General features: G+C 38.6%; 2 protein-coding genes across 2 annotated transcripts; both read left to right on the forward strand.

The window, feature by feature from the left end:
* Window positions 1–5,780: 5,780 nt before the first annotated feature.
* Window positions 5,781–6,637, forward strand: LOC122071425 (agamous-like MADS-box protein AGL62). The gene has a single exon (XM_042635779.1). The coding sequence runs from the start codon at window positions 5,873–5,875 to the stop codon at window positions 6,512–6,514; it is 642 nt and encodes a 213-aa protein (XP_042491713.1). The 5' UTR covers window positions 5,781–5,872; the 3' UTR covers window positions 6,515–6,637.
* A 6,865-nt stretch (window positions 6,638–13,502) lies between these two features.
* Window positions 13,503–16,144, forward strand: LOC122071432 (agamous-like MADS-box protein AGL62). Its single transcript, XM_042635787.1, has one exon. It carries the CDS (start codon window positions 13,602–13,604, stop codon window positions 14,274–14,276), a length of 675 nt encoding a protein of 224 aa, XP_042491721.1. The 5' UTR covers window positions 13,503–13,601; the 3' UTR covers window positions 14,277–16,144.

Consider the following 16,144-nt stretch of genomic DNA (forward strand, 5'->3'; position numbering starts at 1 on the left):
ATTGGTCTTTTCAGTGTATGGAATGATATTTGGAAAGAGTGGGGTTATCTTCACCCAAGCTTCTAAAGCGGTTGGTCCTCGTGTGGTCAATGTCGAACGTGAAAAGCATTGAATCCGCGGCACTAGCGGCGAAAGAGAGAGGGAGAGAGGGAGAGAGGGAGAGAGGGGTTAACCTTTACCCATCTCGTCTTCGTATCTTCTCACGTGACAATTATAGAAGGCCCTTACCAAAAAAAAAAAAGAGACAATTATAGAAGCCGCCATGTGAAGTTTGTGAAGCATAAATTTGTGGGTCTCAGAAGAAGGACTAATTGGGTATTTCGGGAAATTAAATGGACAGGTGAGGATTCCTGTTGTTGGTCAACCAGCTGGCTTTTTCCCCAATACAAAACCATGGGCCCAGCAACAGCTAATCGGGGATCTAAAAGAAGAGGACTATAGGAGAAGGAAAATCATATATGATTCATGTGTCCTTGTAAATTGGCCCAGTTGTTAAAGCTAGATTCCAAGATTGGAAAGAACAGCTACAGAGTATTAATTACAAATTCTGCTGTACTGGAGATGAAGAAGCAAGTAATAGACCCAGATCCTGTTTTGTGGGCCAGTCATGAGAATCAGAACTAAATTGAGGTAGTCCTTGGACTAGTTTGGACTTTGGACCTGAATTTGAATGACATCTATTCTGCTCTTGGACCGGGCCTTAGCCACGGCGAAAATTTTCATTTGAATCAAGTTCAGGTGATCTATATCGGTAGGGGTGTCAATCTGTCAAGTTTCGATCTGGTTGATCTTCGGTTTTTTATATATACACAAAAAAAAAAAAAAAAAAAAAAAATAAAGCCCTCTTTTTATTGGTTTTTGATTTTGTTCAATCTTATTGGCTCAATTCAATTTTCAGTCAATTTGATTGATTCGACTTAAAATTTGACACCCTTAAATAGATAATCATGAACATAAACAAGGATGTATGTTAATATAAGAGATCAGATGATATCTCGTTAAATTAGATTCTGAAATTTGACAGATGACTCAGTCATGAAATGTCCTTTATATTTAATATAATAGTTGGAATTGCACATCAAATATCCGTGTGGCACAAAATGGTGGACTCTTTAGGAAGTCTTTCCCTTACTTTCTCCTATTCTTTTGTGTTTATTATTAATTTGAATTGAATGTCTTAAGATTGTTACTTGTAACCACAACAATGCTTATATTTTCCATTACTTTTGGTCGGTTGGATGTATCTCCGAGTGACTCACGATTCACGAGTGTGCACTATACAGTAGTAATTTAAAGAGGTTGCTGAGTTAGTCCTTTCTTGACTTTCATTAATAAATTCTATGGTTACTAATAATAATAATAATAATAATAATAATAATAATAATAATAATAATAAAATTCTCTTACTTTTTGGAAAAAAATTTAATCATGATTTGAAAGAATAGTTTTACTCATTTCCCCACGTTAGTCTCATGAAGTCTTTGAGAATATAAAGTAAAACGTAGAAAGAACTCGGACACGGATCCTCTCTGGGGCACTTAGTGCTTATCAAATGGTTGATAGCATTTCGACATGTATCCCTAGTCGCCAGATGTGGAGTGGATGTATTTGAGATGACCTATTTCCAAAGAACCGTATCAGTCTTGTGCAGACAACACCAACATGTGGGCTAATGGTTGGGCACATAGGAACAACTTCAGCACATAGAGTGAGGGGGCAGCGTGGTCTTTTTATGGCTGCATGTGTTCGGGCATTGGCAACATTAGACTAGTTGGGTTATTTTTCCAAAAGTTAAAAAAGGGAAAAGAATTTAAAAAGTAAGGTGGTCCCTAAGCTAGAAAAAAAAATGGAGGGGGTGAAATGGCCACCCCGCTCCTCATGACCGACAAAAATCCCACAACTGTTGATGCTTTAACGGGCACTCCCATTGGCCCATGTTTTAGTGCAATGGTGACGTTGCTTTTCAAGGAACCCTCTCACATTAAAAAAAAAAAAAATTCATATACTAATTCATAGGGTAGATAATGTATGTTAATCGGGCAACACAGTTTCTATTAAGCTATCATTGACTTAACCAAAAAATTAAAATCAACCCTGGTATGACCCGGTCTATGCGGTTGTGGGGTTAGCATGGGTCCATGGGATGGCCTGATTAGCAAAAAAAAAAAAATACCAAAAAATTAAAAGAATTGACTTAAATGAAAATATTTGTCACATGCAAAAATGATGCGACAAATTTGTACTGAAGAAAAATCCAGTTACAATACTTCGGTGAATGTTCGAAAATTGGTGGTTTACATTGCTACAAATGCCCAATTTGATGGGATGTTAGAATCAGCTACATAATCCAACTTTAAAGTGAACACTTGTGGTTTATCATCTATGTGCCTGAGTCCCATCAATGGCGCCCCTCATTTGAGATACAATTACAATTAGTACTGATCCTTCACATTATTGAGTTGTCGGATTTGGTTTTACCAATAAACCCTTTGATATTGTTGGGAGTTTGAAAATCATATTTATCTAACAAGTCGTACAAGTTTGGCCTTGGTTTGCTTGAGCTTGAATAGGCCTGGACTGAGACATCCTAGCTTGGAGGGTGGATTAGGGTTGAGAACTTTTGGCCTCAGGTCAAGGTTGGACCAGGTCTGGATGGAGGTGTCAGACTGAGCCTGTCCCTATCTTCGTCTTCTCTCCAGTCCGACCTAGCCCAGCCCTACCATTCCCTTGCATCTTCCTTCCGATCTCCATCATGAGGGCCAATCAAGGTCAGCCCAGCCTGCTCTTGAGGGCGGGCCAGGATTTAATTTTCAGGCCTGAGTCAAAGATGGGCCAGAGCCCAACCAAGGGGATTCAGGATTGAATTCGTGCTGTCAAAAGTCCGGCTCAACCCATCCTGTTGCAGCCCGATTTCTAAATCTAATACTCCTTACCTTCAAATGAACCCATTTAAAGACCTTAAAAAAAAAAAAGAAACCCATTTAGCATAGGAAAAAGTTCGCCACCACGTTAATGTACTATTGACATTTTTCTTTTTTGGTTCACTCCCCTATTTTGACCTTGTGGATTATATCATTCTTCTCACTGCTATCGATGTGGTGTAGAAGATTCTTTAGGGGTGAGAGTGGGACCTAGGAGAATGGGGTAGTGACAACATAATAGTGCATGGTGTAGGAGGACAATGACAATATTGAGACCAAGAACCTCAAGTGTGGATCAAGTTCTCGTATGAGAACTATTCTTGTAAGATCTGATCCACACACATAGAAGCCATTGCTAAGTTTTTTTCTTGTGTAGATTCCATATGTATGGATCAGTCCTCGTACGAGAACCTGATCTACTTTCAAGAACCCTGGCCTTGCGATCCACTTGCAAGGCGCAACCACCAGGCTAAGTTTGGCATCCGCAGATCGATGAGCTCCTTATCCATGTGTGGAAATAGAAATATGTCATATAAATAATTTTTAGAATTAAGTTTTATCTACATTTTAATTCCAAGGGACTAGAATACAAAATAAATTCAATAACAAAATTGAGAATGCATAAGAATTAGTGATACAATCATAGTTAGATAGTATAACAGAAGTCTCATTTTTAGGTTTTGAAAAATCTCACTTCCTTACCTTTAGTACAAATATTTTGACGTTGATGACTTAGTCATTATAAGCTAATGATTTGATCAGATGATACTATAGAATCCCCATCAAGACAAAGTGTAAAGCTCATTGGCCTTCTGAAGAGCACAACTTGGCTGCACTTCAAGAAGTTGAGCTGCCAGACCACACCACAATAGATTCCCTTCATCTCTCTATCTTTAGTTCCCTATGCTTGTCCACCTTTCTGCCATGATTAAAGGGACCAGGGACGAATCAAAGAGAAGAGACACAGATTGAGGTTGAGAGAGATGAAAGCTACTAGCAAGCAAACCAATATGGGGCATGACAAGCTGGCACCAAAAGATAGCGAAGAAGATCGACTGTGATGTTGCCTAGCAGCTTACTTTTTTGAGAGTATGGATCAGGTTTTTGTACGAGAATTATTTTTGTATGATCCTTGTTCCACACGAGATTGGATCAAGTCTTTGTACGAAAATCATTTTTGTACGATGCCTGATCTAAACCTGAAATCCACTCAATCTCTCAACCTATTGTAAGCTGAGAGATTGAGTGGATTCCAAGTGTGGATTAGGCACTGTACGAGAATGGTTCTTGTATGAGGACCTGATCTTGACTCATTCCATGCATGGTATCCACCACAAGGCTTTTCCTTGTCTAAATTCTGGATCAAGGTTCGTACAAAAATGATACTCATACGAGAACTTGATCCACTTTCCTTTCTTGAAGCATCGAGTTAGGCTCTTCAGTAAGGCCAGCGAGTTTTGCATCTTATGTGGTACCAAAGTCACCATCCTTGTTATCACCTGACTGGTAAATATATACTACTTCAAATACCTTTCTGTAGTATTTTCGTTCTTATCATCAGATAGTGGAGTACAGACTGTCATTTCTAAATTGATACTATGACTATCGTAACTCCACCCGAGTCAAAGTTATAGTCCTCAAATAATGAGCTGGAAAATTAGTGCTCATTTTGTTCTTATCTTCAGGCAGTGGAGTACAGACTGTCATTTCTAAATTGATATTATGGCTACCGTAACTCCACTTGAGTCAAAGTATCAGATGATGATCTGGAAAAGTAGTACTTATTTCGTTCATATCATCAGGCAGTGGAGTACAGACCGTCATTTCCAAATTGATACTATGACTACCATAACTCCACCTGAGTCAAATTTATAATCCTCAGATAATGAGCTGGCAAATTAGTACTTATTTCGTTCTTATCTTCAGGCAGTGAAGTACAGACTGTCATTTCCAAATTGATACTATGACTACCGTAACTCCACCTGAGTCAAAGTTATAATCCTCAGATAATGAACTGGCAAATTAGTACTTATTTCGTTCTTATCTTCAGGTAGTGAAGTACAAACTGTCATTTCCAAATTGATATTATGGCTACCGTAACTCCACCCGAGTCAAAGTTATAGTCCTCAGATGATGATCTGGAAATGTGGTACTTATTTCGTTCTTATCGTCAGGCAGTGGAGTACAGACTATCATTTCCAAATTGATATTATGGCTACAATAACTCCACTCGAGTCATAGTTATCATCCTCATATGATGAGGTGGCAAATTAGTACTTATTTTGTTCTTATCATCATGCAGTGGAGTACAGACTATTATTTTAAAATTGATATTATGGCTATCGTAATTCCACTCGAGTAAAAAATTATAGTCCTCAGATGATGAGCTAGAAGATTAGTACTTTCATCTTAACCGGGTAGACTTATGCCAATCCAACTATCTTCAAAAATATTTTCTACATCACTCTTGTTCACTTGCCTCTGATGTGATATTGAAAAATAGGTAAGTGTAAAAGCTCTAATTGAGTCATTAGGCACTATATAATTATGTGAACAAAGATAACTAATATTGTTTATTGGTTGAAGTAAAGTACATAAAATTAAAATGGTGATTCTAATTTTCCTTTTGTTACTATCTATCAGTTCACTTTTAATCCATCGGACCCAAAATGGCAAGGTTATTAAGAAGGTAGAAAACCTATTATTAAACCTTTGTGAAGTTGAAAATAGGTAAGTTTAAAAGCTCTAAATGAGCCATTATGCATTATATAGTTATACCAACAAAGATAATTAAACTCCATCTATTTTAAAATTACCATTTAAATCAAGGGCTTATGCCTATATATAGCATCACTTGCAGTCTTGTGAATTCCAAGCATACCTCCATACTGTTCTTTTTTCTTGCAGCTCTCTCACATTAACCTCTGGAATCAACCCTAGTCTTTTAGATCATGGTGAAAGGAAAAACAAGCATGGGGCGCCAGAGGATTGAGATGAGAAGGATTGCAAGATATTCTTCTAGGCATGTAACATTTTCCAAGCGGCGCTCTGGGCTGTTTAAAAAAGCCAGTGAGCTCTGCACCTCAACTGGTGCCGAGGTTGGCATCGTGGTTTTCTCTCCGTCGGGCAATGCATTCTCATTTGGACACCCATCTGTGGATTCTGTTGTCCATAGGTTTCTCTCTGAGAACTCCCCACATACGGCAGAGGGAAGTGTTTTCTCACTCGTCGATGGCTACCGTCGAGCCAATGTCGAGGAGCTGACCCTGGAGTACTCTGAGCTTCTTGTCCAGCTTGATGAGAAGAAGAAGAAGAGTGAAGAACTGGACAGGGTACTAGATAACCGTGAGAGTACTCCATGGTGGGAAGCCCCCATTGACAACCTCAACTTGTCTGAGCTCCAGTGCTTGACAGAAGCGTTGGCTGAAATGAAGATACGCTTAACCGAGCGAGCTACGCAAATGGCAGCCCAGGTTCCTAATCCTTCACCTTTGTTGCCCGGGAGTTCTGTTGGAGCGACTGATCTTCCCTTTGCATCCCAAACAACCATGAATGATGATGCTCTTACTGGTCCTCCGGCTTGTGGGTTTTAATTCGGGAATGGGGTTGGACCTGGGCCTTTCTAAATTTCTCTCCTGGTTGGTATCCATGTTGTTTTTCTGATTCTGATTTAAAAATAAAGGATGATAAGTAATAAAAAATCTGTATTGGGACTATGTTTTTTATTTCTTTGATCTATGTCTTTTTCTGCAAGTGTTTGGTATGGATAAGAGCGTATTGGACATGATTTCTATTTCTTTGATCTATGTCTAGTTCTTTGATCTGTCTTTTTCTGCAAGTGTTTGGTATGATTTAGAGTGTATTGGATATGATTTCTTATTTCTTTGATCTATGTCTATTTGTGCAAGTGTTTGGTATAATTTAGAGGCATTATTTCTTATAAGGGTGGAGGGTTGCTAGGCTCGGTGCTTTGCTCCAGTGCAGGGGCCAATGAGATCACATGCGAGGGCATAAATAGGGGTGAGATTCTCGTATTTCGTGGGTGCAGGTCATCATTTTTCAACCTCTATGTTTGACATAGACGCCATAGAGCTTGGCAAGGATCTTTTTACCTTCTTATAAATAAGTGAAAAAGAATGCTTCTAGGTCATGCGGCTCTTGCACTAGCTAGCGTAGAGGCCAATGAGACGCTGAACATGGACAACGACAAGGGGTGGTGGTTTATGATTTTCAATGGGACGGGGTAACCATTTCACCCCTTATGTCTAGGCGCAGGGCTGCATGACTAAGTAAGACCCTTTTTTATTTGTGAGGCAGAAATCATTTCTGCCACTCATACACAAGTTTCTAGCTTAATGACTAGCAGCTAGGTAGTTGGGTTCTAGCAGAAAATCGCGATCAGACAACTAAGCGCTAGTGTAGGGGCCATGCAGCCAATCAACGATCTCTTGCCCTAAAAAATCTATTATATTAAGGATCGCAAAATTTCTTTACATGAAGACAATTTGCTTGTTCAGTTGGTTGGTAACTTGCCGATAGAGTGCATGCTCCTAGTAGGTGAAGGGATAAAAAGAAAAAAAAAAAAATTCTTTTCATGTATAAACATCCGCCATATTTTTGAAGTAGCAACATTGTACCTTAAATAGAAATTCCTTAGGCATCTATTCAACTCAGCGGGTAATATGAGAATAAGGAAAGCACTTCCAATGTTTAGAAAAACTTTTTCATTTGTTTTAAAATTCTTTTATGATTAGCAAGGGTTTTTCTCAAAATTAATCTAAGATATAGACAAAAAATAATTCATTTTAGCTTATTCACATCTGCCATATTTTTCAAGTAGCAAAAAATTGTACCTGAAATAGAGATTGCTTATGCATCTTCGGCTGGTAATATTTGAATGATAATTAATGGTTCTTTGTCTAAGAGCATGGCCCTCTGTCTCTCTGTCTCCTCCCCTATACAAGGTGCATGCATAGATATATTTTTATAAAGTGAGGAGAGAGATAGACTCATGGGAAGGCTAGTGTAGTCACACTATCACACTCCTTAACAAAATTCGTTTTCCGTGAGAGAATAAGGAAAGCACTTCCAACACGTAGGCTATCTTTGGTAGCCAAGAGAAGAAAAGAAAAGAAAAAAGAATCTAGAAGAGAAAAGAAATGAAATGGTGAGAAAATAAAAGAGTATGTATGTTTGGTTACCAAGAGAAGAAAAGAAAAGAAAAAAAGTCAAAAAATTTTGAATTTTAAGAGAGATAGACACATAGGAAATCATTGTGTAATCATTCATTTTTTGTCTTATTATATTTTCATATTTTCTCATGTTTTGTTGTGGTTTTTTTAAGAGTTTTTTTTTTTTTGGAGCAAAAGAAAACTTCACAATTCCCAAGAGGAATTTTGAATTTCAAAAACTGAATTTTCTCTTGGGTGAAAACATATTAAGTGCAAAGAAAATTCTTCATCTAAGAAAAAAAATACAAAAAGTGTACTTTTTTCTTTTCTTTTCTTTTCTTCTCTTGGCTATCAAACACAGCCGTAGAGAAACTTCTCATCTTGAGAATGCCACATCATTATTTGATATATTGTTTTTTTTTTGATAAAATTTGATATATTAACACATGTTAATAGGCAGACACAATTTTTCTTAGGCTATGGTCGGTTTAACCAAAAAAAATTAAAAATTAAAAGAAAAAATCTTAAATGAAAATATTTGCCACATGGAAGAATGATGCGGCAAACTTCTTACTGAATAAATATCTAGGAACAATATACTTGGGTGAATATTTGAAATTTAGTGGTTTACTTTGCTAAGAGTGCCCATTTTGATGGGATGTCAGGATCAGCTACATAATCCAACTTTAAAAAGAACACTTGTGGTTTATCATCTATGTGTTTAAGTCCAATCAATGCTCCTCATTTGAAAGACAATTAGAAGCCAAGTTTTGGACGAATTATCAAAGGATTTATGTTTAGATAAATACTATTAGTACTGATTCTTCACATTATTGAGTTGTTGGGGTTTGGTTTGACCAATAAACCCTTTGATAATTTTGCACCTTCGAAAATCATACTTATCTAATTAGGAGTGCAAGTTTGCCCTTGGCTGGCCTGAGTCTGAACAAGACCTGAACTGAGATATCCTAGCTTGGAAGGTGGATTAGGGTTGAAAACTTTTAGTCTTCGATCAAGGTTGGACCAGTTCTGGATTGAGGTGTCAGACTGAGTCTGTCCCCGTCTTCTCCTCCTCTCCGGTCTAACCTATCCCAGTCCTGCCCTTCCCACGCATCTTCCATCCCCCTCTCTATCATGAGGGCCAATCATGCATGGTCAGCCCAGCCTGCTCCTGAGGGCGGTCAGGGTAATTTTCAGGCACTGAGTCAAATATGGGCCTGGGCCCAACCAAGGGGATTCAGGATCGCATTGGTGCTTTCAAAAGTCCGGCTCAACCCATCTGTTGCAGCCCGATATCTGAATCTAATACTCTTTACCTTCAAATGAACCCAGTTAAAGACCTAAAAAGATGAACCCATTTAGCATGGGAAAAGTTCCCCACCACGTTAATGTACTAATGACATTTTGTTTTTTTTGAGTTCTCACTCCCCTATTTTGATACTGTAGAATTAAGTTTAATCTACTTTCTAATTCCAAGGGACTAGAATACAAAATAAATTCAATAACAAAATTGAGAATACATTAGAATTAGTGATACAATCGTAGTTGATAATATAACAGAAGTTTCATTTTAAGGTTTTGAAAAATCTCACTTCCTTACCTTTAATACAAATATTTTGAAGTCGATGATTCAGTCATTGTAAGCTAATGATTTCAGATGATACTACAAAATTCCCATCACCACAAAGTGTAAAGCTCGTTGGGCATTTGAAAAGCACAGCTCGACAACACTTCAAGAAGCTATGCTGCCAAACCACATCACAATAGATCCTCTTCTGTTAAGTTTGTCTCGAATTCTTGACTCGTTTTGAAGATTGACCCGATCCGACATATTTTGGTGGCGACCTGAATGGGAATTTTTCTGAGATCTGTGATGGAAGCAGAGGGCTTGGGTCGATAGGCCCAAAAGCGGAGCCCATCACTGATCTCGTATGGGGGTGCGGGGGCGTAGCCCCCGCGGTATGGTTCGACCGGATCGACCGCGACCCGATGGGTCGAACCGCTATTTGGAGTATATATATATAATGTACTGTTGCTTGTTGAGAGTCATTGTATTCTAGGGTTTTCACGAAGCTAGGGTTTGAGGGCGAGTTCTTCCTCGCCGCTGCTAGATTGTAATCCTTCTTCTACATAGTGAATCATCTTCTTCTTCGCCCGAGGACGTAGCACACCTCCCTGGTGTGTGAACCTCGTTAAATCTCTGTGTCGTACGGATCTATTGTCTCTCTTTATTCGTGTTTCTTGGTGTTTGATCTTACATCTTCATTTCTATCTTTAGTGCCTCATGCTTGTCCTCCTTTCTGCCATGCATGATTAAAGGGACTAGGGACGAATCAAACAGAAGAGACATAGACTGAGGTTGAGAGAGATGAAAGCTACCAGCAAGCAAACTAATATGGGGCATGACATGCACGCACCAAAAGATAACCAAGAGGATCGACTGTGATGTTGCCTGGCAGTTTACTTTTTTGAGAGTATGGATCAGGTTTTTGCACGAGAATTATTTTTGTACTATCCTTGTTCCACATGAGTTTGGATCAAGTCTTTGTACGAGAATCATTTTCGTACGGTGCTTGATCTACACCTGGAATCCACTCAATCTCTCAGCTTACAATAGGCTGAGAGATTGAGTGGATTCCAAGTGTGGATAGGGCACCGTATGAGAATGGTTCTCGTATGAGGACCTGATCTGAACTCATTCTACACATGGTATCTACCACAAGCTTTTCCTTGTGTAAATTCTGGATCAAGGCTCATACAAAAATGATTCTCATACGAGAACCTAATTTGCTCTCCTTTCTTCAAGCATCAAGCTAGGCTTTTTAGCAAGGCCAACGAGTTTTACACCTTATGTGGTACCAAAGTAACCATCTTTGTTATCACCTGATTGGTAAATATATGCTTCTTCAGATACCTTTCTGTGGAGTCTAGAGTAGATAGATTCCTCAAGGAAGACACCCCACAAAGAGCAAAAGTGAGACAGGATCAAGTTCACATACGAGAACAATCTCATATATCCTTGGTTCGTGGATTTGGACTCCACTTTCTCTCTCTTCATTTAATAGATTTCAAATCCACGGACCAAGGACGTACTAGGTTGTTCCCGTATGTGAACCTGATCAGGATTCAAGTTATATAGTTATTGCATTTAATGTGGAAGAAAAAGGTTAACCAAGTGATGTAGTCATGCATGACATTGGCTAATGATACGACCTTAACAAATTCGAAACTCAAATATGAAGAAGGAAAGAAATAAGAATAAACTATTGACCTCTCTTGGTCACTTGCTTCTAATGTGAAGTTGAAAAATAGTCAGTCAAAAATCTTAATCGAACCAATCTAACTCTTAATCTTATATTCTCTCTATGCATGCGAAACCTATACATTTTTAAAATCCAACGGTTGTAAGAGTTTGGGGTTAAAATGGATTTGAATTCCAAAAAAAATTTACAACCATTGGACTTTGAAAATGTGCAGGTGTCAGTTGCAAAGAGAGAATTGTACGATTAAGAATTGGAGAGGATGCATTTAAAATAATATTAAACTGAATAATTATCATTTAAAATAAAATTCTATTCTAAAAATATCATTTACATTGGATAGGCAATAGAGCATACGTTATCATGTCTAATTTATATTATGGCTACCCTAACTCCACTTGAGTCAAAATTTATAGTACCCAGATGATGAGATGGAAAATTAGTACTTTTATCCTTATCGTTAGGTAGTGGAGTACAAACTGTCATTTTTCAAATTGATATTATGGCTACCGTAACTCCACCCAGTCAAAGTTATAGTTCTCAGATGATGAGCTAGCAAAGTAGTACTTTCGTCCTTAGTAGGGTACAGAATGTCATGTTCAAATTGATATTATGACTACCGTAACTCCCCCGAGTCAAAGTTATAGTCCGTGGATGATGAGTTAGGAAAATTAGTACTTTATTCGTTCTTATCGTCAGGCAGTAGAGTATAACTGTCATTTCCAAATTGAAATTATGGCTACCGTAACTCCACCTGAGTCAAAGTTATAGTTCTCAAATGATGACCTGGCGAATTTGTACTTATTTCATTCTTATCTTCAAGCAGTAGACTAAAAATTGTTATTTCCAAATTGATATTATGGCTACCGTAACTGCACCTGAGTTAAAGTTATAGTCCTCAGATGATGATCTGGAAAAGTAATACTTATTTCGTTCTTATCGTCAGGTAGTGGAGTACTGACTGCCATTTCCAAATTGATATTATGGCTACCGTAACTCCACTCGAGTCATGGTTATTATCTTCATATGGTGATCTGGAAAATTATTACTTATTTTGTTCTTATCGTCAGGCAGTAGAGTATAGATTGTCATTTTCAAATTGATACTACGGCTACCGTAACTCCACCCGAGTAAAAGTTATAGTCCTTAGATGATGATCTGGCAAAGTAGTACTTATTTTGTTCTTATCGTCAGGCAGTGGAGTACAAATTGTCATTTCCAATTTGATACTATGGCTATCGTAACTCCACCTAAGTCAAAGTTTTTATCCTCAGATTATGAGCTAGCAAATTGGTACTTATTTTGTTCTTATTGTCAAGCAGTAGAGTACAGACTGTCATTTCCAAATTGATACTATGACTACCGTAACTCCACCCTAGTCAAAGTTATAGTTCTTAGATGATGATCTGGCAAAGTAGTACTTATTTCATTCTTATCATCAGGCAGTGGAGTACAGGCTGTCATTTCCAAATTGATATTATAGCTATCGTAATTCCACCCGAGTCAAAGTTTTTATCCTCAGATGATGAGCTGGTAAATTAGTACTTATTTTGTTCTTATCGTCAGACAGTGGAAAACAGACTGTCATTTCCAAATTGATATTATGTCTATTGTAACTCCACCCCAGTAAAAAATTATAGCCCTCAGATGATGAGCTGTAAGTATAGTACTTTCATCTTGATCGGGTGGACTTATGCCAATCCAACCATCTTCAAAAATATTTCTACATTACTCTTGTTCACTTGCCACTGATGTGAAGTTGAAAAATAAATAAGTCTAAAAGCTCTAATTGAGTCATTAGGCACTATATAATTATGTGAACAAAGATAACTAATATTGTTTATTGGAATGAAGTAAAGTACATAAAATTAAAATGGTGATTTTAATTTTCTTTTTGTTATTATCTATCAGTTCACTTTTAGTCCATCGGACCCAAAATGGCAAGGTAATTAAGAAGGTTGAAAACATTTTCTTAAACCTTTGTAAAGGTGAAAAATAGGTAAGTTTAAAAGCTCTAAATGAGCCATTATGCATTGTATAGTTATACCAACAAAAAAGATAATTAAACTCCATTATTGCCATTTATAAATAATATTCTATTTTAAAATTACCATTGACATCAAGGGCTCATGCCTATATATAGCATCACTTGCGGACTTATGAATTCCAAGCATAAAACCTCCATACTGTTCTTCTCTCTTGCAGCTCTCGCACATTAGCCTCTTGAATCATCCCTAGTCTTTTGAATCATGGTGACAGGAAGAACAAGCATGGGGCGCCAAAGGATTGAGATGAGAAGGATTGCAAGATATTCTTCTAGGCATGTAACATTTTCTAAGCGCCGTTCAGGGCTGTTTAAAAAAGCCAGTGAGCTCTGCACCTTAACTGGTGCCGAGGTTGGCATCGTGGTTTTCTCTCCGTCGGGCAATGCATTCTCATTTGGACACCCATCTGTGGATTATGTTGTCCATAGGTTTCTTTCGGAGAACTTCCCACAGATGTCGGAGGGAAGTGTTTTCTCCCTCGTCGATGGCTACTGTCGAGCCAATGTCGAGGAGCTGACCTGGGAGTACTCTGAGCTTCTTGTCCAGCTTGATGAGGAGAAGAAGAAGAGTGAAGAACTGGACAGGGTACGGGATAACCTTGAGAGTACTCCATGGTGGGAAGCCCCCATCGACAACCTCAACTTGTCTGAGCTCCAGTGCTTGACAGACGCATTGGCTGAACTGAAGATACGCTTAACCGAGCAAGCTACGCAGATGGTAGCCCAGGTTCCTAATCCTTCACCTTTGTTGGCCGGGAGTTCTGTTGGAGCGGCTGATCTTCCCTCTACATCCCAAACAACCATGAACGATGATGCTCTTACTGGTCCTCCGGCTTGTGGGTTTAAATTCTGGAATGGGGTTAGACCTGAGCCTTTCTAAATTTCTCTCCTGTTTGGTATCTATGTTCTTGTTTTTCTTATTCTGATTAAAAAATAATGGGTAATAAGTAATAAAAAAATCTGTATTGGGACTATGTTTTTTATTTCTTTGATCTAAGTCTTTTTCTGCAGTGTTTGGTATGATTAAGAGCGTATCGGACATGGTTTCTATTCCTTTTATCTGTGTCTCGTTTTTGCAAGTGTTTGGTATGATTTAGAGCCATTATTTCTTATAATAGGAATTGCTACTAGGATCTATGCCCTACGCACCAAAGCAAGGGCCAAAGAGATCATACGGGAGCATAAATAGAGGTGAGATTCTCACATTTCATGGGTGCAGGCGTTATAGAGCTTGCAGCTTGGCAAACATCTTTTTAGCTTCTTATCAATAAGGGGGAAAGTAATGCTCCTAGGTTATGCAACTGTTGCACTAGTATAGAGGCCAATGAGAGGGTGCACATAGGCAAACAACATGGGGTGTGGTCATCATTTCATCCCTTTCTGTCTGGTCGTAGGGCCTACATGACTAAGGATGACCCATTTTTATTTGAGATAGAAATCATTTATGCTACTCATACACAAGCTTCTAACTTAGTGGGAGGTAGTTAGGCAATTGAGCTCTAGCAGAAAGTTGCTGACTAGTCCGACCTTCCAACCACCCCCTACTCTTTTTGAAAAATAGAGATTGGATCCGATGCTCGTATGATTACCTAGTTGTAAAGGTGAGCGTCCAATATCTGTTCCATTTTCTACCATTACATGGCTGGAGAGGTGATCATACGAGCAACGGAACCATTCGCTGAAAAATACTAATCGATGGCTGAAATGTTGAACCAACCCGGTCTACCAATCCACTGGTTCAATAAATTAGTTCAGCCTTTCAGCATAATTCTAAGGTTTCATCCAAAACAAGGGTGCTTTTCTAGTGACGAGTATCCAAAATCCGAACAGCTCAGATGGTGGTTACGGAAACCCTTCGTCGCAAGCACGCGGCGTCGCGGCGAACATTTTTTCCTTTTCTCGAAACTCGAAGCCCTGCTATGACGCGGTATTTCCATTTTACTTGCAAAAAAAAAAAAGGCATTGTGATAAGCTACTCCTTGGGACACCGAAATATCATGTTTCTTATATTCTCCTGTTAATAAGAAGTATCATTTCTCAGGCACCGAAGAACCACAATATCATTCCTTCCTTTCAAGAAACACTAGAAAAATAAGAAAGGAAGGTCCAGTAGGATCCTATAAATAATGGGTTGCCAGTTTCTCCTCCCCAAACAAGGAAAGTAACTATTGCTTCTAAGATCGCTCATGGGCGGTGATACATGGGCTGTGTTCTAAGGATCTAACAGATCTTATTTCTTCCCTCTTTGATTTGTTTCTAATTTCTTATCTTCCTTAGTTTCTTCTTTTCTTCACAGTATTGTTACCTTTCAGAAGAAAAGAATAAATTAGCATCAGAGTGAGAGACACAGCGACCGAGAGAAGACAAGACAAGACAAGACAAGAGAGATGGGAAAGTATGGGCCGATGCTAGACGCTGGGGTGAGGATCGTAGCTCGCTTCCATTCTCACTGTCCTCAGACAGCCAGGATGTACTACCACCCTCCATCCAACCCTGACGACAACAACCACCACCACCAAGACAACCTCTCTCATTGCGACGGGGGCGCCACCACCACCGGGAAAGACATGGCTCTCAAAGTCTCGCCCAGGTTGGGTAGTTCCGGTTTGAATGTTGTGGGTGTCGACACTAGTTATTTCATTCTTTATTCCATTATTTTATGACTCAATACCAGTGAAGGAAACAAAGAAAGAAGAGATCATTGTTTGAGAAGAAGGTTTTATCAAAGTGATTTTTACCCCTTTTCCA

This window comes from Macadamia integrifolia, unplaced genomic scaffold (assembly GCF_013358625.1).
Source record: "Macadamia integrifolia cultivar HAES 741 unplaced genomic scaffold, SCU_Mint_v3 scaffold_227A, whole genome shotgun sequence".
Lineage (NCBI taxonomy): Eukaryota > Viridiplantae > Streptophyta > Magnoliopsida > Proteales > Proteaceae > Macadamia > Macadamia integrifolia.